The sequence below is a fragment of the Enoplosus armatus genome, chromosome 1, assembly GCF_043641665.1.
Source record: "Enoplosus armatus isolate fEnoArm2 chromosome 1, fEnoArm2.hap1, whole genome shotgun sequence".
NCBI lineage: Eukaryota > Metazoa > Chordata > Actinopteri > Centrarchiformes > Enoplosidae > Enoplosus > Enoplosus armatus.
In genome coordinates, this window is record NC_092180.1 from 18454722 (window position 1) to 18476521 (window position 21800).

The following is a 21800-nucleotide window of genomic DNA, read 5'->3' on the forward strand; positions in this document are numbered from 1 at the left end:
AGCAGTTTGTTGCTGCAGACTTACAAAACAAAAATAATGCACAGTGGATTGAGATACATGCAAACAGACATCCTGGCCACACACCACCACCACCACCTCCTCCACCTCCTGCTCCTCCTTGCCCTCCTCTTCTTGAAACATTCAGAGTAGATGTGTGTGAATCTGTCACATTTGGGTCACAAAATTGCCAAAATGCCAAAATTGTGCATTGGCCTCAACCCCGAATGAGGTGCAGATCTTTTTTTCACTCTCTTTTTTTATTGTTTTCTGAACAGATGTTTTGGTCATTTTTGGCAATATCTAGAAAATTAATATATCACAATGATAATTAGAAATTATAATAAAGTATCTACTGATACTGCAGACTTAATTCAGTCTAAGGAGCCAATTTATTTCAGATGTTTTGTGAGAGATTTTAAGTATTCTTTCATCACAACATGATTCATCACAGATGATTCTGAAGTATTGCCCAATGATGGCTTCTACCAAATTAATTAATACATCAGTAAGCATTGTAGAGAGAAGGGATGGACTGGGGCCAGTCCATCAGATGTGTTGTATGTAGAACGGCTTCACGAGCAACACAACAAAGGCTCTTCTGTGTTGAAACTCTGCAGCCTTAGTAAGCAACTGATTTTTAAAATGGAAGAAATGTGCAAATAATGCCTGGCCGTCTGCCAAAGTGGTGGGTAGATATATATTTCAACACTGGTCTGGTGGGAAGTGTTAATTTCTACTGTTAAAAAAACAGCTATTAGTGATGCACTTTGTCTTTCAGATGTTTCTTCAATTGATTCTTATGGTTTAATCTGTGCATTACCTCAATGCTTTTAGCGTCTTATTACTGTTTAATCTTTGGTTGGCATGCTCAGCACCCACTGCACCTCTGACTGTTTATTTATCTGTGATTTAGGGCTACACAAACCTCACATCGCCTTTTTTGTTTCTGTGGTGGCATTAATGGTAAACTTCAGGTTCAGTTAGTCGAAAGAGCAAGGCCTTCTTTCTCATTCATTATGTCACCATGTTGCGCTGATTGCTGACTGTTGCACAGGGGGAAGGAAATGTCGGTATAACCAATTTCAATCTCTACCGACAGTAGCTTCAATAGACCAGGATGCAATGCGGTTATAAGACACGTGTTTTATGTGCAACCTGCAGTTTTCCTCAACTGAAACAGCTGTCACTGTCACTACTGCTGGCAGGTTCTCAGACATGCTCTCTGCAAGAAAAGTGGAAAAAGCAGGTTGCAAATATGTCACAAAAAGGCAAATTACAACACTTATAACACATATAAACAATAATTCCTGTAATGTGTAGAATAAAGGTTGACATCCACATACATGACATGGGCCTTCTTTCTGACTGAGTCCTATTACAGCTGCCACTCGTGACCTCTCCACCCTTGTAACCCCACACACTGTCAGGCACACTGCTATAGTACTCAACATGTACACACTACTACACACAAGCACCCATAAAAAGGTCCAAATTCCACAGTAAAGTTTGTAATGTTACTGGTCAATCCTAGTAAAGAAGAAGCTTGTAAAGAGTCTTTTTATAGTATGTTGAAATGGGTTTCAGGAAGCAGAGGTGCTGACTCGGCTCTACTGGCTTCTTCTAGTTTGAAATAAGGAAGAATCAGAGTGAATGACTGACAAAATGGCTGTCTTTTTGACTGCTTGAATGACTTACTGACTGTCTAAAGTCCACAGTGTTCTTGTACTCATGGCCTGTTAGAGCCTTGCATGCTAGTATATGAACAGTCATGACACAATAATGAATAATTGGAGAGCCCTGGTGTGTGTGTGAGTGTGTCTTTGACCACATGTTCTCCCATTTTGCCGTCTTTTCCTGTGGGCTTGTCTCTCCTCTCAGGGACACGTCAGCAGATTCATTCAGGACTTTTGCGCTTGTGTCTCAGACTGTCCTGCGTTCATACACCAACTTATTACACAATTTGCCGAGACAGAAACGTTTTCTTTCCACTCGTCCCTTCTGCTATTTCTGACCTGGATGGCTAAAAAAGAAAAAACTGTAAAAAGGTAGCTTGGATGCAGCATGAACAGGAGTCATCTGTCCTAGTGGTTGAAATTCTTAAGGAAAAAGCCTGAAAATCGCATCATTTACTAAAGAAAAAGACAGACAGCACGGCTGGCCTGGTGTTAAAAACAGACTGCTACTGTATGGCATATTCCTCTGGTGACAGGAGCCTTGGATGGCGGTTCAGTAAAAATAGACCCATGCATTTATACATTTAACATGATTGTAAAGTATGCCTTCTATTTTAACATAAACTCAGTCCGAGGTTCCTATCAGCAGAGGTTTATTTGTAATGCGTCTCAGACTAGTTCTGCCCCCTTAGGCCTGTGCAGCCTGTGCCAGTTGTAATTGTATGAGTTCATGTACAATGATTTATGGTAGGAAATTCTTTGTTACTCCAAATAAGCTGCTGTACCCATCAGTTCCAGTCAGGAATACCAGCGCTGCCAGCAAAGATTGAAACTGATTTTAGGTTCACTTCTTTGCTGCAGTGGCATTAAATAAAACTGACTGAGGTGTTTAGGTTCCCTGTAAATGTATGAACTGACCCTTCACTAAAGAATTACCTACAGTAGTGACCTAACCCTGCATTACCGATACAGGCTTGGGGCATTTCATACTATATGTTATGTTAGAAATAAAACTGTGTTGTATTTTCCCTCTGTGGAACTTAACGAATGGGCAATTGTCCAAATATGATATTTGAGGTGTGTGTGTGTGTGTGTGTGTGTGTAGCGATGCTTGTTCCCTTGACTTGGTTGTATTTCAGTGCACGATGATGTTAAACTCCACTTTCTCTCCAACAGGCCATGTGGTAATGTACTCACTTCCTTCTGTCTCTCCCAGCCTCTCTTCTCATTCTGTACTTCCTTTCTCCCCTGGTTATTTGCTTTCTTTGTGTTTCTGTCTTGCACAAATAAACTTTTCTCTGTACTCATGCATGCCTGCTTTTTCATCCCATTTGTCTTTTTGTTTTTTTTATTTGGTTTGTTTGTTCTTTTGAAGTAGGCCACAAATTCAGTCGGTCACCCTGGGAGCCAATTATGAAAACATAAAATTGTTGTCATGTACAGACCCACCAGAAGCAGGCCTGTGACCCACTTTTGGGCCCTAACCCACAGCTTTACAAACCACCTACATACAGGGAGCAACAGAATATCCTGAGCTCTCGCACCAGCAGACCTTTTTCAGTGTTTCTGTGCGTTTCTTTCTGCCTTAAAAGGTAGGTTTGATTTATCTGTGCTTTCAGCTCGGTGGGGGTGGAGCAGATGTGATTGTGTCAGACCCAATCAAGACTTAGGCTAAGAATAGCTAAAACCATCTAACACCTCAGCATGGGTTGGTTTGAAATGGGTTGTTTTTTTTCACGCCTGCTGCATGTTATAATGCTCTAGAGTCTAACGTCATGTTGGAGATGAGGCCAAGTCTGCTGCCAACAGTTTACAGACGCAGGTACGGCTCACTGAGGCCAAACTTTGGGAAAGAGTTGGAGCTCTTGTGTTTTGGATGTTGTACTCCTTGTTTCATTACAGTCTGCTGTCTGTCAGCTCCGTTTGTTCCTGTCAGCCCCCCTCTCCTCTCTGCTGTCACTCTGTCTTCTGCTGCCATCCATTAACAACATGGCAGCCGCAGAGTGTGCGTGATGTTCACTGAGTTCACTGTCCCACCCTGCCTTTTGAATGATTGACCCAACAGTGTGTATCTACGGCAGCACAAGGATCTGCAGCCATAAAAAAGCAAGCAGAGTTGGCCATGTGCATGTCAAAATGTATGAACACAGCTAAATGAAATGATTGAGAAAGATTGTGGCTCGAGAGAATTTGTATTCTGGCTGGACTGATGTCTCTGCTGTGTCTGTTGTTGACTACTGAGCTCTCTCTATCTCTCTGTTACTCGCTGTTCTCACAGTTCCTAAAACAGCAGCACACGAGAAAATCAAACGTAGTTATTTCTCTGCAGTTGGAAAATGGTCCTGAAAGTAAGTGTCTGTACCCTCACTGCAGCTTGGTCTGTTCACTGAATAACTAAATTTGTCGCTGAGCTTCAAGACAGGAACGTCAACATGGGAAATCTACTGGAAACATTCGGCCCAAAAGGACACCTTTTAAAAACATTGTTGACCAGTTGCAGGTGGTGGTGCGTTAAGGGTGGAGAGCAAACCTGTGTTGAATTTTTAATTAGTTCAGCCACTGAATCAGTGATCCAGGCTAATGCAATGCGTCGTTATGGATATAAACCAGCTGCTTAGCCTGCATGAACATGCTGATTGCTGCTTTGATTTGTTGTGACACATTGTGGCATGATTTCAGTCCCTTCAGCTGTGTTGTTGGAGAGTTTGCAGCTCAGATTTTTCAATTATATGATCAAGAAAAAACATGACATGAGAAAACATAAAATGAAAAAGAATAACACAGTATGTACAAACTCTGCTGGACTGACTAGATGGATAAAAGTGTAACGCATGAAGATTGTTTTTAAAAATATACCACTGCTGAATAAATTGGACAGTTGGATCAATTATGACCAACAGCAAATACAGTTGAATTATACTTTCCTCATTGCAAGAAGTCAATTCCGTCATCTTCCCATGTCTGCAAGCGTCCGCACTGTCAAAAAATGTAGTATGGGGAGAGCCGCATCCGCTGTCTGTTTTTTTGAGTTTATGCAGCTGTTTGCATGTCACAGATGTAATGATAAGGACTCCTCCAGCAGCCTTTTAAAAATGGGACACAGCCAAATATTTATGGCGACTGAATCCAACTGTGAACAACACGCCCTAAAATGGCACACACCCCTAATCTGTCAGACGAGTTCGTAAAAATGGCTTGATTAAGGTCTGTAATATGTCACTGTCTGGTTACTGAAACTATAGGTCATAACTCAAAATGAGACGTATGCCTTTCCTCGGGGAGAGCCGCATGATGAGAGTAGCAATTTGTTTCAAAGGGCCTGTATCCCATTACAGAACAGAAAATCTCCTCTGTCTGCCAGAAAAGTTACAGAACAAGAGCTGGAGTGTGTAATTAGCCTTTGTTAAAAGTCTTACATCTGCTCCCCTTCTGTAACGTCAGCCTGTTGAGCATGTTTCTATTTCAACGTAATACAAGCTGAGATGGTGTCGAGATCCTGCCGTAATTATCCCTGAAAGGCTGTGTGCTCTGTGTTATAACAAACACATGACCACATATACACACACATCAGATGGGACTCATCCGGACCAGATGTCTTAATGATGCACAAAAAAGTATGCATGCGTCACTTTACACACAAAAACAGTTTTTAAGAATAAAGACTACGCTGTGTCAGTATGTCTTTGGATTCTTTACACTACAGACTTTAAACATTACACTTCATTTACATGTAAAGATAATTTCTTTGATCTTGGTTAGTACTACTGTGAAGCCTGTGAAAACAGTTTTGTAATGTCGTCTTTGGCTCCAGAGGAGCTTTGTCGAGGCTGAGAAAATAACCCTGATGATGTCAAAGTGATGTCATCGGGGTTATATCAGTTTAGACTTGGAGACTACAGGTTTGTAACAGAAAGCTGGGGTTACAAACTGGAAGACATGGGTGTTTACCAGGTGGAAGGGTCTAATGAAAGACGGGTTTGAGTTGTATCATGGGAATTGTAGGATTGATTTTAACCTTTCCCCCCCAAATTTATTGAAGTGGAATACTAAATCCCCAGACTACCCCTTTAATGATGTCGCTCAGAGAGGTGTAACAGAAGGACTGTGGTGAATTTTATGTGATTTCAAGTCTTGATCTTTTTAGATTAAGTTTCAACAGGTTTAGCATTTGTAAGGGTAAACGTTCACATCTTGTCGCCCTCATTGTGCATTCATGTTGGAATAACACCCTTCGGACTTGACCTGCTGATGTCATCAGGTGCTCTATAGTGTTGTGTAACGGCTGTGTGTCATGATAGAAAGGCTGCTTTGGTACTTTTTAGAGGATGTTATTGGTGCGAGGTCAAGGACAGAACAGGTCTGGTTTATGTCCAAACAGGAGTGTGTTGACAGCCATTAATACATAAAAGCAGGGAATCAAGTTCTTGTGCACATTTAATAATGTTTTCTTTAAACTAGAGCAAAGGTTATATGTGCATATTTCTATGTTTGGTCTTGAATACACAAAGAATGTATGCAGCACATACACATGGCAACATAGTCACATAAAGGAAACTGATGGAGGCTGTAGAAACCTTAGCTTTGGTTCAGCATAAACACACACACATACACACATTACACACATCCATACATGATACCCATTCACGAACACACACCTTCCCCCGCTGGCTTACAGAAAACTTTTCTCCTTGTATGGAAAAGAAAATATTTATAGACTTAAAGCTCCTTCCTGCTCCAACCAAACACACACACACACATACGCACACACACTCCTATGGTATGAGGTAACATGTGTTGTGTTTCGATTTCAGCTGCTATCACTGCTTTAACATTGATGACCTCAGCATGGTTTTTACCGTAAATTCATCCAAATCTTGCCAAAGCTGTTTGCAGCTTTGATCTTTCTGCCCCTCATTATATGCTCTTTAAAAAACACCAGGAGCTGCATTTTTCTCAAATCACAATCATTTTCATGTAATAAACAATATAATGAAAGCACCTCCCATCATAAAGATTGCCTGTAAGCAAGAAGGAACCTTTTTGGTAATCACAGACCACCGCTGTGGTCGTGGAGGGGACAATCATTTACTGTTAGCAGGGAGGAGGAGGAGGAGGAGGAGGAGGGCATCAAAGAAGGCAGGGTGGAGGGGGGGGGGGGGTGTAGTTAAAGAAAAGAGAGGAAGCAAGTGGTTGATGAAAGAGTTTGTACAACTGAATTGGGGATTTTAACATCCCCACCCTCTGCACCCCCACCACCCTGGCCTACTTTTCCCCCTCTGCTGACACACTCGGATGATTCAGCACTTCACTCCTTCTCCCTCCCTGCTCCATCTTTCATCCTCATGCTCCAAACCTTTCTCTCCTCCCTCTCACCACGTCTTGTTTTGCATTCCCTCTTTCGGCATCTCCAGCTGCGCCTTCCCTCTTTTTCCTGAAAATTGAATCTGAACTTGCCCATTATCGGGAGTCATTTGTTCAAATTAATTCTCAAACTCCCGCCGACTAACAGCGGGGAATGAGCAGCTTCCACAATGCTGAATAATCATTACCACCACATGAAGATCTTTCAGGGATTGAAATTTAACATTTTTTGTTTTTAGACCGATGATTGTCACTTTTTGACCCTATAATGCCTCCAGATGGGGGTATTATGACTCCCTTGAGTGCTACTCACTCAGCACTTAAAAGGATCATCTTTAAATTCAGGTGGAGGGATGAAAACCACGTCGTTTTTCATGATAACAGTAACGACTGAGCCGGGTGTCGCGTCACATCGCTGTGCCTTTTCATTTGTTTCCTCTTGTTGCTCACCCTCACAGATCTCTTCACTGCTTCTGTCAACAACTGTGAATCAACTGTACTCTCTCTGTCTCTCACTTTTTATCCCCTGCTTTTGATGGTCTTTCATGTCGTCCTGAAAGTCCTGGACAGAAACACAGAGGCTCCTGTCTCTGACCCTTCTCACTCGACGTGAAAAGACTTCTGTGTGTGTGCGTCTTCAAAGGCATTACTACAGTGCTACAACAATGGATGTAACGGACACCATGAACCTGAGCTCTGTTTATTGTGTGTGTTGAACCATCACTGACAGTCTGGGAGACACACGAATGGATGCTTGGTCGTCCTGTGCAGCGGGCCAACCTTAAAGGAATACATTTTACATTTACACACAATTTAATTTTACAAGCTAACGGTCATTAACGGGTAAAAGACAACAAGACTATTCACTGATTCTTCCCATAATTGTTAATTGAACATCCTTGGATTTTTCATTATTTTCTGACATTTTATGGATTAAATCAATCAATTAATAAAAAACATAATTGACAGGTAAGTGGATAATGAAAATAATCTGTAGCTGCAGCTCTAATCAAATTCATTACTTTCAACTTAATCTAAAAATTATGGCTGCACGAACAATTATGTTGGTTAGTGATTAATGGAGCCTCAGTAGTTCAGGCAGGCACAAAATCATTTTATAGTCACACGGGCCATTCATCCTCCCAACACACTCTCTCTCAATAGGTTATCCACATACACATTTTATAAACAAAGTCATTAAGTGCTGCTACACTGCTACCTGCTTTCAGATAACTCCCCCCACCTCTTCAGTATTAGCATTTAGTTGTACATGAATTAATCGTTCGTGTCCAGCTTGCTCAAAGTAAAATGCATATTGTTGCACTAAATGGTTAAAACCATGATGTGATTGTCCTCACTGAAATATGCCTATTTTCTTAATTAATTGTTTGGTGTATAAAATCACAATACTGTCACAATTTCCTGTGGCCCAAGGTGACCTCTTCAAATGTCCAAAGATATGAAATATCCTCCATAAGGCAAATACAGTTATTTAAACAATGAATCTATTATCAAAATAGTTGCAACTAATTGTTTCAGCTTTGGCTTCAAAAATATAGTTTCCTTGTGTGGAACAGTAGCCAGCACTTCCCTCCAGTGTTATCGAGTGTAGCTGTGAAGAATCACTGCAGCAGACAGCTCAAATGCTTAAAAGTCAATTTCCCCCCCGGGAAATATGTTCCACTCGGTGGACGTTTCCTGAGCTCCGAGAGTGCATTTGTCTTTCTTACCATTACGAGTTGGACAAAGCAGTGGAAGATGCAGAAGTGTGTGTCTTTCAAACGATCTTTGTGTGTCAAGCAACAGGTCGAGAAGACGAATGTGAGTCTTTTTAAATCTCTCCTGAATGCCTCAGCTGTGATGTTGTGGTTTCAGAGTGAACTCGCTGATTGGACGTCTTCATTTGGGGCTGATTCAGATGTCACCCACCTCAGCAGGTGTTAAACAAAAACCCAGGAACTGAAGATAATTAGTTAGATTTTTGCTTTGTGTGTGTGGCTGTGTGATTTTAGGTCGGTGCTTGTCTGTGTATGGGAGTGTGTGTGTGTGTGTGTATGTGTGTGTGTACGTGCACATCGTTCTTTGCATGTGTTTTTCTGTGTAAGTGTGTGTGTTTGTGTGTGTAGGATGCAGATGGGGTTTTGGGAAGGGGGCCAGCAAACACAATTGCTCCATTGAGCCGTCTCAAGTCTCTCTCTTTCTCTTTCTCTTTCACTAGCACACACACACACACACACACACACACACACACACACACACACACACACACACACACACACACTCTGGTGAGACTTATCACAGTTTGCTCAGTGAAGTCTGAATTCTCAACCGAGTGAAGTCGGCTTCAGGGTTGAAGTCTTGTGGATTTTACAAACAGCTCCTCTCTTTTTGTTGTTCGGTCCTCTCGTTCTCTCTGCTCCCCCCCTCTCTCCTCTTCCTCTCTTCTATAGAGGTTTCGTTATGGAGAGACATTGTTTTAAAGTTATACACAGCATAATGAGCGCCTTTGAAGCAGAGCAGGCATTTCCTACATGCATCAGCGTGTGTGTGATTAGAGAGAGAGAGAGAGATAGTCTGACACACTTCTGACACTTCAGTGATGTTTTGGATAACTTTCCCTCTCTGTCATGCCTTATTAGATGTCAGAGAGAGAGAGAGACAGACAGACAGAGAGCAGTGCTGTGTTTTATCCAGGGATGGTTGACTGAACAGCCTCACTCTCTGTCTGTTACAGTACTGGGTGAAACCCGGGCAGATTTATTCTCTCTCCCTGTCCTTATTCTGTGCGTCCTCCTTCATACTGAATTTTTGGTTTTGTATTTCTATTTTTTAATTATACACATTTCATTGAGCTGAAGTAAACAGGCTGCCTGCTAAGTCATAAGAGTTTATTTGACAGCTTAATTACTGCTCGATGGCAGTGCCGTGCATTGTTCAGTTTTTTTTATACATTTGCATGTGCAGAAATAAGTTTGTAGACAAATGTGCCAGTTCATCCCACAAAGAGGAGCAGATGACGGAGAGACAGTTGGTTTCTTTTTCTATTAAGAGGCTCTTTGTAAACTTTGTAACTAATTCACTGAAGAAACCACACATACATCACCTAAAATGTCAACTGTATTTTAATAATTTGTTTCCTCTGGAGGAGTCGCAAGTAACACAGAAAAGTGTTTAAATGTGATTTCTTACAGCCTCAAAAGAAAATAATGTGATTTTGATATTGTTTGCAGTTGAGGTGTTTAGTTTGATGTATCAAACTCTGGATTAATCCCTGGTCTTAACATTTTCTTAAATGTTGAGGTGACTTGCAGAGGCTTGAGAAATTTCCTCTCTGTATCTCAGGGATGTTCTTGTATGTCTGCCAACCAGCAATGGCAAGAGTGGAATCAGCCATGTACAAAATGTTCCACTATAATATTTCCCTTCAGCAGTATTTAGCAAGAGTAGTTAGATAAATTAAAAAATTCAGAGCTCTAGCGGAGTCTCAAACAGAGTTCCTGAAAAGCGGCTTTAACCCGCAGCATCATGGTGTCTCACTTGCAGTCCTTTTAGCTATTGGACCATATGGTAAAATGAGATTGTACATTTTTGATGTGTGAGCTTTGAACAAGATGCTGAGAGTTTTCCAGGCATCATTTTTTAACGTGATGATGGACTATTCATTTTTTTTTTTCTCTCCAGCTCGGGTAATGCAGGACTGAGAAAATAACCGACTTAAATTCAAAATGTTAACTTCATGACGAGGAAGAAATAGGAGAGTAAAAAATATGAGATGAAGGCTGATCAGTGGAGGGGAGAAGCAGAGGGAGAATCAGTGAGGGGAGAGGAGACGGGAGGAGATGCCACCACATGACGAAGGAGGAGGAGAAGGGAGATGAGATGCATTAAAATGAAATGAAGGTAGGAGAAATTGGAAAGAGGGGGTGTACGCAGGTTAAAAGTTCAGTCATGTGTGATTTGACAGTTTTATTTCAAAGTTTGCTGCTGCAGAGGCACATAAACAGTTCGTTGCAGCAGGTTGAACTTCAACACCGTATCGCTGGAAAGCTCTGCTAGGAGACAAAACAGAATGGCCGCAAATGCCAAAACCCTCCGTCTGCATCCTCCTTCGTCATCTAACCTCGATCCCCTCCTGTGTGTAATGACATCCCAGTTATGGCTGTTTTTTAAGAGTTGCTCTCAGCAACAAGCTTTTTTTTTGTTCTTCACTCCTTTCATCCTTTCATGTTGAACTACTGCCAGAAGAGAGAGTGTGTGTGTGTGTGTGTGTGTGTGTGTGTGTGTGTGTGTGTGTGTGTGTGTGTGTGTGTGTGTGTGTGTGTGTGTGTGTGTGTGTGTGTGTGTGTGTGTGTGTGTGTGTGTGTGTGTGTGTGTGTGTGTGTGTGTGTGTGTGTGTGTGTGGCCTGAGGATACAGTGTTGTGATTAAAGAGGAGGGGAAAAAAATCTAGATTCTTTCTTCTCCTGGATAAACAACTTGCAGTGCGAGCCGGAGAGGACAGCATCACTGCAGGGAGCCTGAATCAGGGATATTAACACGGTCGCAGTGTGAACGCATTCAGTCTCTCAGATGAAGATGTCACATTTTTGTACAAAATACATACCATGTCCCTAATTCTGTTTCCCTGCTAATATATTGGGGCTGGGGGATTGCACTGGAGGCAGAGATGGTGGGTTGCAATCCAATTTTATGTTTTCCAACTTAGTTAGTTGTCTTCTAGCACACACAGCGCTCTTTGTTTCTTGTGAATGGCCGTGTGACACTCATTCACATCTACACAGGCCTGCACTGTAAACTATAAGAACTTCAAAGTACAGGAACTGCAAAAAAATCCCTGGAGCGGGTTTGCTTTTTTTACTGCTTTTCATGAAATGTGAAGATTAGGCAAATTAGGAGAAGCTGATTGGGAAAAGTTGGGTTTCTGCGGTCTTTTTGAATAATTCTGTTTCATTTTCTTAAATGTCTCCTATTAGTCTTTCTTTCTGTTTCTTGAAGTGTGGCAACAGGGCGAGTTCATTTCCAGGTCGAGTCTGACGAAGTTGAAAGCAGCCTCACACCAGGTTTTGGGTGAAATCATCCTTTTGACATTTGTGATGTTTATCTGATTAGACAGGCTGGTTATACGCGACTGTTTATTATTCCACTCATTTAGAGTGGTGGTAAAAGTAAAAGGATGGTTTTATTTTGAAAACTCTGTCTTATATATCCAGGAAGACTGTGGTTTGATTCCCTCTGGAACAACCAGAGCTCCATGATATTTTTGTGGTGTCGCTTTGAATCCCTGTGGGGACATTTCTCTTTTCTCTCCTCAAGGAGGTCAAAGGTCAGGCTCAGCTGCACTATGCCGGGCGCTGATCTGGATTCAGTGTCTTGCTTAAGGACACTTCAGCAGGACAGATGCTGACTGTCACAAGGACTTGAACCTGAGCCGTTCACTTGAAGGACATTTTCTCTAATCTGTGACTGCTGTGTGTCGCCCTGTGGGTGACATAAAAACCGGAAACCAGCTAAGCCTGGCCGGGCATACTGCAAAATAAATTGATTCGACAGTTTCATGCTGCATACTACTATGAAAAGCGTAGCACCCTGACCATGTTCTATATCCTGTATCTGAGGAGAACCTGTACAGTATGTGTATACTGCATACTGCATTTGTCAGTAGTATGTAGTAGGCAGCTCCGAATACAGCCTGTGTTTAGTGCTAATTATCATGCTAACACTTTAAACTAAGATGCTGAACATGGTAAACATTATACCTACTTTTTCATTGTGAGCATGTTAGCATGCTGACGTTAGCACAAGTACAGCCTCACAAGACTGCTGTCGTGGCTGTAAACTCTTTGTCTCGTTTAGAAATAAATCAGTTTAATCTAGTCCCTCATTTCTTGTGTTTAGCAGGGACCTTTCACAGTTGAAAAACAGAAGCAGACCTGTTTTCAAGATAATTTCAGCAGTCCCTGGGCGTACAACCAATACAAGGTATAATAGTATAATAACAAAACAGAGTAACAAATTTAATTTAAGCAAGGCTGTCAGTAATGACAACCTTCAGCAGCATATTGTATCATCACTGTGTGCTGCTGTCCATCACTGTGTTTCATTACCTCTCCCCGCTGCACTTCTCTACTGTTATCTCTTGGAAAGGTTTTGTGATGAATTAAGCCTACAGAGCAAATCATCAGCACTGCTTGTTGTATCAGAAACATGGTTTAATCTGGATTTACACTGAAGTTTTGGCTTGAGTTTGAATTTATTGCTGAGAAAAAGTCCCATATTAACTTGGGTCCAGGAAAAATATATCAACTATCTATACTAACTATATTACTAACATTGACTAACACTGTGTTTGACTTCATCCATGTATATGAGCAAAAAACACAGAGGAGAGTGCTCTGCGATTGCGTGTGTGTGTTGGTTAACTCTTGGCTCCCATCTGAGTTAATCTATCAGTAGATGTGATCAGATTACTTTGGATTATACTCTGACTATTAGAGGCTTGACCAAGACTAGAACAAACACACACACACACACACACACACACACACATATTCACTCGCAGACAGATAACCATGCGTATAAACAGACTGACACACTAATGCATGTGAGCTCACAAACCCCCACATACACAAACATGAACTGACACCTGTTGGGGGCTTAAAGTCATTACCATTATCAGAGAAGCAGGTGTGAGAGCTCTGTTGTGCACATCTCCCAGTTGGCAGAGAAAAAATGTTCATTAGGACTGCTAATTGCTCCTAAAAAAAATAATTGATCTCATGTTTTTTGCCTTTTTAACTGGAATCTTATAGAACATCTTTTAGAAACTGCTTGGAGGAAAGGTGAAGAGGAGCGGTACTCTTCACATGAAGAGCCAGAGACGCGTTCAATACAATCAGCTGTAAAATAGAAGATAGAAATTGGGCTCAAATTTGTTCTTCTTTTAACATTTGACTGGAAACTGCATATTGAAATTCGTTGTGCCTCAGTGTGTGTTCATAGTTAGTTGACTCCAGGTGCTTTGACTTTCTGCATGTACTTTGTCACATTGTGAGATTGTTGCTCATGACCTGTCAAGGAGTCATTTTCTTACTGGCCTTTTTTCAGGGATGGATACCAATGCCATTATCGATCCTGGTTATTGGTCTGATTCTTTATCGATTCCCTTATTGATTCATGATTTCTGTGTGGGGGAAAAAAGTATACCTACACAGGTTTTATTATCTCCGAGTCTGAACACAGTGTAGAAACAGAGTAGAAAAAAGGCATGCAGGTGACACAGGTGTGCAAAAGCTCCACAGTTTAACCGCTGTTTAATTTGGAACCGGTTCTCAACTGGGACCGGTTTTCTGACAGCATGTTTGCCTAATAACCTTTTGATAATGTTAAAATAAATTACAATTCTTCTTTTCTTAAAAGGACATAACTTTGAAAACAAATATAAAACTGACTATGAAATATATTTCATATATATTATATATGAAATGGGAGAATATTTGTACAGCATTTGTTTTCGTTAAGGTTTTTTTACTCAAAAAAAACAAAATCAGCTAAGTGTGGCGGTAATGTTATTATAACATAACATAAGATATTTAACCTTTACAGACATTACAACAAGCACTGTTGTCATCTTTTGTCATGAAATGAAGTCACGCTTTGGACCGTTTCTTCCTCTCCGCCATGACTCCCTCTTGTTGCAAGTTTACAGCAGCGTAGACTCACGAGTTTGTCGTAATTGTTTTGCAATGCGCAAATGTTGCTGCATGGTACAAAAAGCTCCCAAATTGTCCTCCTTCTCTTAATGAATATAAAATCTTTATTGCACTGTGTGCAGTTAGATGCTTGATGCTGCCCTACATGAACCAACAACAAAGCACAGAAATAATCACCCACCGCAGGGACGCGGACACCCACAGGAGTTGTTAGGTGGCTCAAACTAGGAAAACAAACCAACCGCCACAGGAAAAATCCTAAAAACACAGATGAAACAAGTCTAAAAGATAACCAAGAAAAACAAAAAGGAGCTGTACCTCACATTTAAACCACCCCTTACATGCCTTTTATAAAGTGACAGAAGGCATCATAACCAGTGTAAAGTATTTTCAAATTTAATTCAACATTATCTTCTCTCAGCTCTTCTCTCACTGACCAGAGAGCTGCACAGAAACTGGCTTTACACCACAGTGACAGTGACAAATCAAATGTCCTCCTCTGAATGAGGTGTGTGTGTGTTGTTTGAAATTCAGCGTGTGTGTGTCTTTTTGCCTCTATGTGTCATGACCATCTGTCAGATGGCAGACTAAGAAAACTGCTGCCAAAGTAACACAGCAGACGAGAAAGATTAAATGAGACAAAAAGATGTGAAAGACAGAAAGATGGAGGGAGAGATAAAAAGCCGGAGAAAGATGCAGACAGGGGAGGACTAAAGAGGGCAAAAATGTAAAAAAAAATTAGCCCGAAAAGAAGAAACTCTGTGATGGTAGTTTAAAATGCTACAAACCAAACTGATATAGAAACTGCAGCCTCTTAAAGGAGTACATTTACATTTTGGGAACTACATGCTTATTCACGAGAATTAAATGTGAAGACCAATACTACTCTCTTGTCTGTACGGTACATATAAAGCTACGACTAGCTTAGCTTAGCGCAAAAACTGGAAACGGGGAAACAGCTAGCCTGGCTCTGTTCAAAAGTAACAAATCTGCCAGCACCTTTTTAAAGCTCGCTAGTCGGTGGATTTTCTTACCTTTTGGCAGAGCCAGGCTAGCTGTTTCCCCCTGTTTACTTTCTTCTAAGCTAAGCTTGCCATACTGGCATGAAAGTGGTATGGATTTTCTCATTTAACTCTCTGATAGAAAACGAATAAGTATAATTTCCAAAGTAAACTATTTCTTAAAACATCACTGACCTCGGTCATTACAAACTCCGGCTATGCAGCAAAACTTGGTTCAAACTCACAGAACATTGTTTTATATTCGAGTGGAGAACCCAGAGTATTTCAGTTTGATGAAATGTTGCAGGAAAAACACGGAGTTTTGGGTTTGATGATGACAATATGTAAACATCATATATCTTCAATTAAGAGTAAGAAGAAAGTGATACAGAATGTATATGATACTGTCCAACAGAGTGGAATAAGATGATTTTTTTAAAGTGGATGTTAAGGGGTTAATTAACAGTCGGTCAAAAGGTGTGCTTTTATTCTGTTTCTAATATCTCTGGCTTTAGCAGGGACACTGAGGTGTTTCTTGTCTTTCTGTGTGTGCAGTTTCAATCAATCATGTTTGTGTTTAGAGGAGAGGCGGATACAGGCTGGGGCCATTTTCACTAAGAGGTTCTTAAAGCCATTCCTGTGAGTTATAAAAATAGCTCTCCAACATCTGCTCTCTACTTACCCGTTTAAATCATGTTTCAGTCAGTGATAAGTCATATTTATAGCAATCATTTGTTGATAAATCTTGAGTACTCGTCCTTAAAGCACTGCATTGTTCTCATCATCTCCTAATGCTTTCTGTCTTGGTGCAATCTGTGACGGACTGCAATTCCCATAAATCACAGCGGTGGTTTCCAGCTGGAGCACTGTGCTTTCTCTCCCATTACTTTTCTCCAATTCACTCTTCTTTTCCCTTTTTTTGTGATGTTAAGTTTCCCATTTCCCATTTCTTGTTTCTCTGTTCGTCTCTTTGCTGCCTCTCATTTCCCCTTCTGTCATCTTCTTCTCCTCACGTGTGTCCATTAAAAAAAAGTAATATGATGAATTTCTGCAGTTAAAACAAGTAAACGTGGAACCTTGAACTGCAGTCATAAAATAAATATTTGGCATTTACAAGCACAGCAAGAAGAATTACCTGCAGATCTGCCCCCAGCACTACACTAGCTCTTCATGAGGATTTGCAAGGCGTACGAAGGCGTGGGACTTTTAATTCCCAAATAGAATATGAACATTTTTAACATACTTAAGTGATGTAAATCTGTGCAGTCACGAAAAAGCAGAAGAGTAAGTGGTGCATTTACCGCAGGAAGCAGCGCTTCACTTTGTTTTGATGTGAGAGAGAGCCAAGTCTCTGAGCACTCAGCAGTGAACTAGTAGATATTCAACAGGCTGTCAGCAATATCCTTGTGTTTTTGTTTGCTTTAAGTTGCTTGTTCAGCCAACTGTCTGGCATTTAAATGGTCTTTTTATGAACTAATTGTAAATCGAGAGCAGCTGCTCAGGCAATCAGACCTATCAAAAGCCTTTTGGTAGACTGTCAGCAGGTTGGAGTCATACTGTGTTTAGGTTGTTGAGCTAAATACCAATAATCTTAGACAGAATATGACATTATTATGGCTTCTGCTATTAGCTTGTGAATGCATATGATGCGGTGCTCACATTTGGCTGACATGCTTCAAATAGACCTTTGACACAGAGGACATTCTGACTTGTCAAACGTGTTGCTAATATAGGCCTTTTTCATGGAAGACATTTTGACATGTAACAGTAGCAAAAGCACAGATGTGAATAATGAGTTTAACAATGGCTGAATTCTATTTAGCTGCTTCAATTTCCGGGTCCTGGTGTTGTTCATGCTGACTCACTGTCACACTGTCATGACTTACTGGGACACTTTGTTAATATCATTAGAATCACGTGTGCTTTTCCTGCTACATGCAAAGCGTGTGCTGTGAAAAAGGCCTGTACATGCTGGCTCAGTGGCATGACTTGTTATTGTTAACGTTACAACATTAGTTACACCTGCGCTTTACAGCTGTGACACACTTAAAAACAGCATGCGATGTTTGTTCCACAGAGTTAATGGCTGGATCATATATTTAACACAACTTTGGCCTCATTGAAAAGTCGGATGATGAAACCATGAATTTTTTAAGGGCTTTTCGGTCGTGACTGTCTGTTGTTGTTTCAGGGCTGCAGGCCTGGTCTATAAAGTGCTGTTGGAAGGTGTGTGTGTGTGTGTGTGTGTGTGTGTGTGTGTGTGTGTGTGTGTGTGTACATACGTGCGTGCGTGCGTGCGCGTGCAGCATAAAGGTACAGATCTAGCCTGGCCCTCCTCGATGTCTTTGTACACTTTGACCAGGTCTATTTTTGCTGAGCTGTGTGTGATACACACTTGAGCTGACTTCATTAGGTGTCTGTCTGTGGCTCAAAGGTCTGATAATCGTGTTGTGGTGTTGTTTTACTTACATTAGCCTATAAAACTTGACAAACTCACAACACAGTGAAATATGCTCGCTGCATGTTTACTGACTGTCAAAAGCAGTGAAAACAAAAGGAGACTGAAGAGGGAAAGCGGTTCCTCTGGTTTATAATCTCTTCTTGATTAGCCATAATGGTGGGAGATTTTGTAACCAGCTCAAAATGCAGAGCCTTGAAACATTTCAGTTTGAAGAGTTGACCGTAAAATGTCAGTAAGACAAAACAGCCCAACGAAGTAAATGTCGGAAGCCAATTTGGAGCTTTATTTTACCTGAAAATGTGTCCTGATTTTTTCCCTCTGAACCTGTCAAACTGTATTTCTGTAGCGAGTATACTGCCAGCTTTGGTTTTCATCCTACACTGAGCATTACCATCTGACTGCGCACACACTCTCAGCTGTCGTGAACACTTATAGAAATTGATTTTATGTAGGATTTTTTTTTTAGTAGTTGTGGGTGTTAGATGGTCTAATCTTATTTCAGTCGCTGAAAAATGGGTATAGTTTTAGAACAGATTGACACAGTGTCCACGGCAGATTAATGGAAACGCTGGCACAGAGTGAAATGACAGATAACGACATCAGTTAGTTTGCTGCTAGAAATGCAAATGCATAAAAAACTTTGACTTTTTCTACCCTTCACCACTTCTCTCAGGAGCAGAAACGTTTGAAAAATGCTTGTGGTGGTCTCTAGCGTCACACTGTCATTGGTCGTCCTGAAGCAGTCAAGAAAACAGATCAATAAAGCATTTTGGAGAGGCTGAAGGTGAAATGGAGCTACAGAACAAATAAGATGGTCGGACAATGGTTTTCTAAAGTCAAGGGCAAAGGTCTGGACAGGGAGTGAATGGTGCTAATTACTGTGCCTCCCAGTGTATTGATCCAGTGGGTTTTAATGGTAACGGACATGGATACAAGGAGGGACGGCTCGATCATCTGTCCATTTGTGTAAATGGTGAGGGCATGAATATGACAGTTCCCCAATGCACTGATGAAGTCGATAAGTGATGATTGAATGGGATGAGACAAGTATATGAATTGATTTATTCATTGAGTGCTTCGCTAAAAGACAGTTTTGATTGTTCAACATCTTATATTGATACAGTCATGCTTGCTGGACATCCTGGTGTCTAAATGGACTTAACCTGAGTGGTTACTATGAATTTGGTCTCATCAGTTGAAGGTTTTACTGGATGAAGTGCTCAAAATTGTATTTTTGTCTGTTGAGTTTGGAATAAAATGGAATAAAAGTCGTAGCAGGTTGAGCTGTGCTTATCGTGTCCGAATCAAGACTATAAGACTTTGTGAGTTCACTCATTGTCTTTCTTCTCATTTCTCCTGCACTGTAACACAGTTTAAGCTGGCTCAACTTAAAAACATAAGCTCCCCTGCTGCCTTTTAAAAATGTGAGTTAAAAAGTTGTAGACTTGTAAAGCTGATGGAGTTATGTTCAATAAACGTAATATATGAAGTTAAATGGTTCAGCAGTGGTTCAGTCAAACGTTACTGTGAGATTTGCTTTCCGTTTACATTTTCTCGGTCTGAAGAGTCAGTTTCTCATTTGACTGAATTCAAACTAACCGTCATCGTGGTTAATTATTGTTTTCATTCTTACGAAATGAAACAACCAGGACTTATCTTAAAGCACACACAGCAAGTTTCCATCATGTTTGTTTTCTTCTAGTCTCCACGCTTTGTTTTTGGAGAAAGGTCTGCTGAACCCATTATCATTCTGGTATAGGGGGAAAAATAATGCTGTGACTTGTTTGTATTTTTTTAAACAGATCACATTCGTCTTGAGCGGCGCTAAGCCCAGGATGTAGCAATGGTGCCCTTGCAAAATAGTGTCAGAAAATAGCGGAAGGGGAGGAGAATTATGACTACATAGTTATGTAGTTAGACTAGTTTTCTTCAAGCTACGAAAAAGAGTCGAGCCAAAAAAATGTTCAAGTCGTGTGAATCTTCCACGCTAATTTGTATGTGTGTGTGATGTGTTTTGTTTGTTTCAGGATGATTGGGGCTCCAGTGACTCATCCAGTAGGAGCAAAGCTCACAGCTCCGACGACAAGACTCACAGCCTGGAGACTCTGCCGCCAGGTAAGAAACTTCACTACCCATCATGCACTACAGCCACACTGTGAAGGAACTCATGTGTTTTGTGTCTCAACAAAAACACTAAGCTGTTAAATAAATCTTTAGTCATATTCAAAATCAGGACATTTGACCAGGATCTCCCTCAGGATGTGGAGGGAGTTCAATATTTCATTGTTTGTGGTCATGATTGTACTACAGGAAGAGGCAGGACAAATACGTCCCAGCTGTAAAGCATGTGCATGGCAGACACTGTACACCACAGTCATGTATCCAGAAAGTATTCCACATCATGTTCCCACAACCAAAACCATGTCCTTTTTGAAGTGTGGTAAAACAGTGGCGTAGTTTTATTACCAGCAGAACAAAACCATCCTCAGCCTCCTTAACCTTGCCATGTCTAAATAACCACAGCGAAAGAAGAGAAGATGTAATACAGCCGGCAGTTTGATACAATCTTCATATGTTGGAGCTGCAAATTTATCCAAAATAATTCAAGGATCCATTTTAATCTCGCCGCAAACCCAGCTATGCGTCTCCACCCCGTCTGAACCATTGTTTCAGAGTCCAACAGTGTAGAGCGGAGCAGAGAAGTCACAGCAGGGTATCTGAGCAGCAATTTCTCATTCAGCTCTCATCTGCAGCCTTTACTCAAAGCCGCCGCCCCTCCTTCACAAGCCCGTGACCTGCGAAAGCTCGAACACACACTCTTATCTTATCTGATCCAGCAGTGAAAACAGAATCCTATTTGAATGTTGAAGTGGGGGCATTTCAACTTCAGGGTGACTTTACACGATTACAACAATGGCGGCGTATCACAACATCACACACAAGAAGAGGAGAAGGAGGGAAAGTGGTGTAAAAGGAAGAGAGGGAAGGGGAGATGGAGAGAGGATGGAGACTGGGAGAGTAAAGGATAATGGATGATGAAGAAGATGGATGATAAAGTCATGAATGACTGTGGCAGGAGAGGGAAGGAGTAAGAAGTTCAGGATGTTCAGAAGTGTATTTCTAATTTAAATAGTCACATGAATAAGTGTGTCCGGCTCTGTGTTCATTATAAAACATTTAAAACGTGATAATACACCAAGTTTAATTTATTTTCACCTGAATCATGAACGATATTGACATCTAAGGTAAACATCAACATCCTGACATAACTCTTGTCTCTGTTCGAGGATGGTCTTCTACCCCTGTAACTCTGATAACTATATATCAGAGCGAACTCTCTTTGCTGATGAAGACTGTCGGATGCGATTGAAAGCCCCGGTAAAAGGCAGCAAATGGATGTTGTGTTTAGGGCTGAAACTGAATTTTATTTTCTTTATCCCCCATACTGTGTGTGTGTGTGTGTGTGTGTGTGTGTGTGTGTGTGTGTGTGTGTGTGTGTGTGTGTGTGTGTGTTGTGTGTGTTGTGTGTGTTGTGTGTGTTGTGTGTGTGTGTTCTCTGAGCTGGTAGGCGGAGGGTTGGTGGTTCAGTACAGATC

The 21800-nt window shown here is 41.1% G+C and overlaps 1 protein-coding gene across 1 annotated transcript in view; it reads left to right on the forward strand.

The window, feature by feature from the left end:
* The window catches only part of galnt2 (UDP-N-acetyl-alpha-D-galactosamine:polypeptide N-acetylgalactosaminyltransferase 2), a 45293-nt gene that overhangs the window by 8305 nt on the left and 15188 nt on the right, over positions 1 to 21800 (forward strand). Inside the window, exon 2 of the mRNA XM_070903076.1 lies at positions 20232 to 20319. Coding sequence (XP_070759177.1) covers positions 20232 to 20319 — 88 coding nt within the window. The remainder of the gene's footprint in view (positions 1 to 20231; positions 20320 to 21800) is intronic.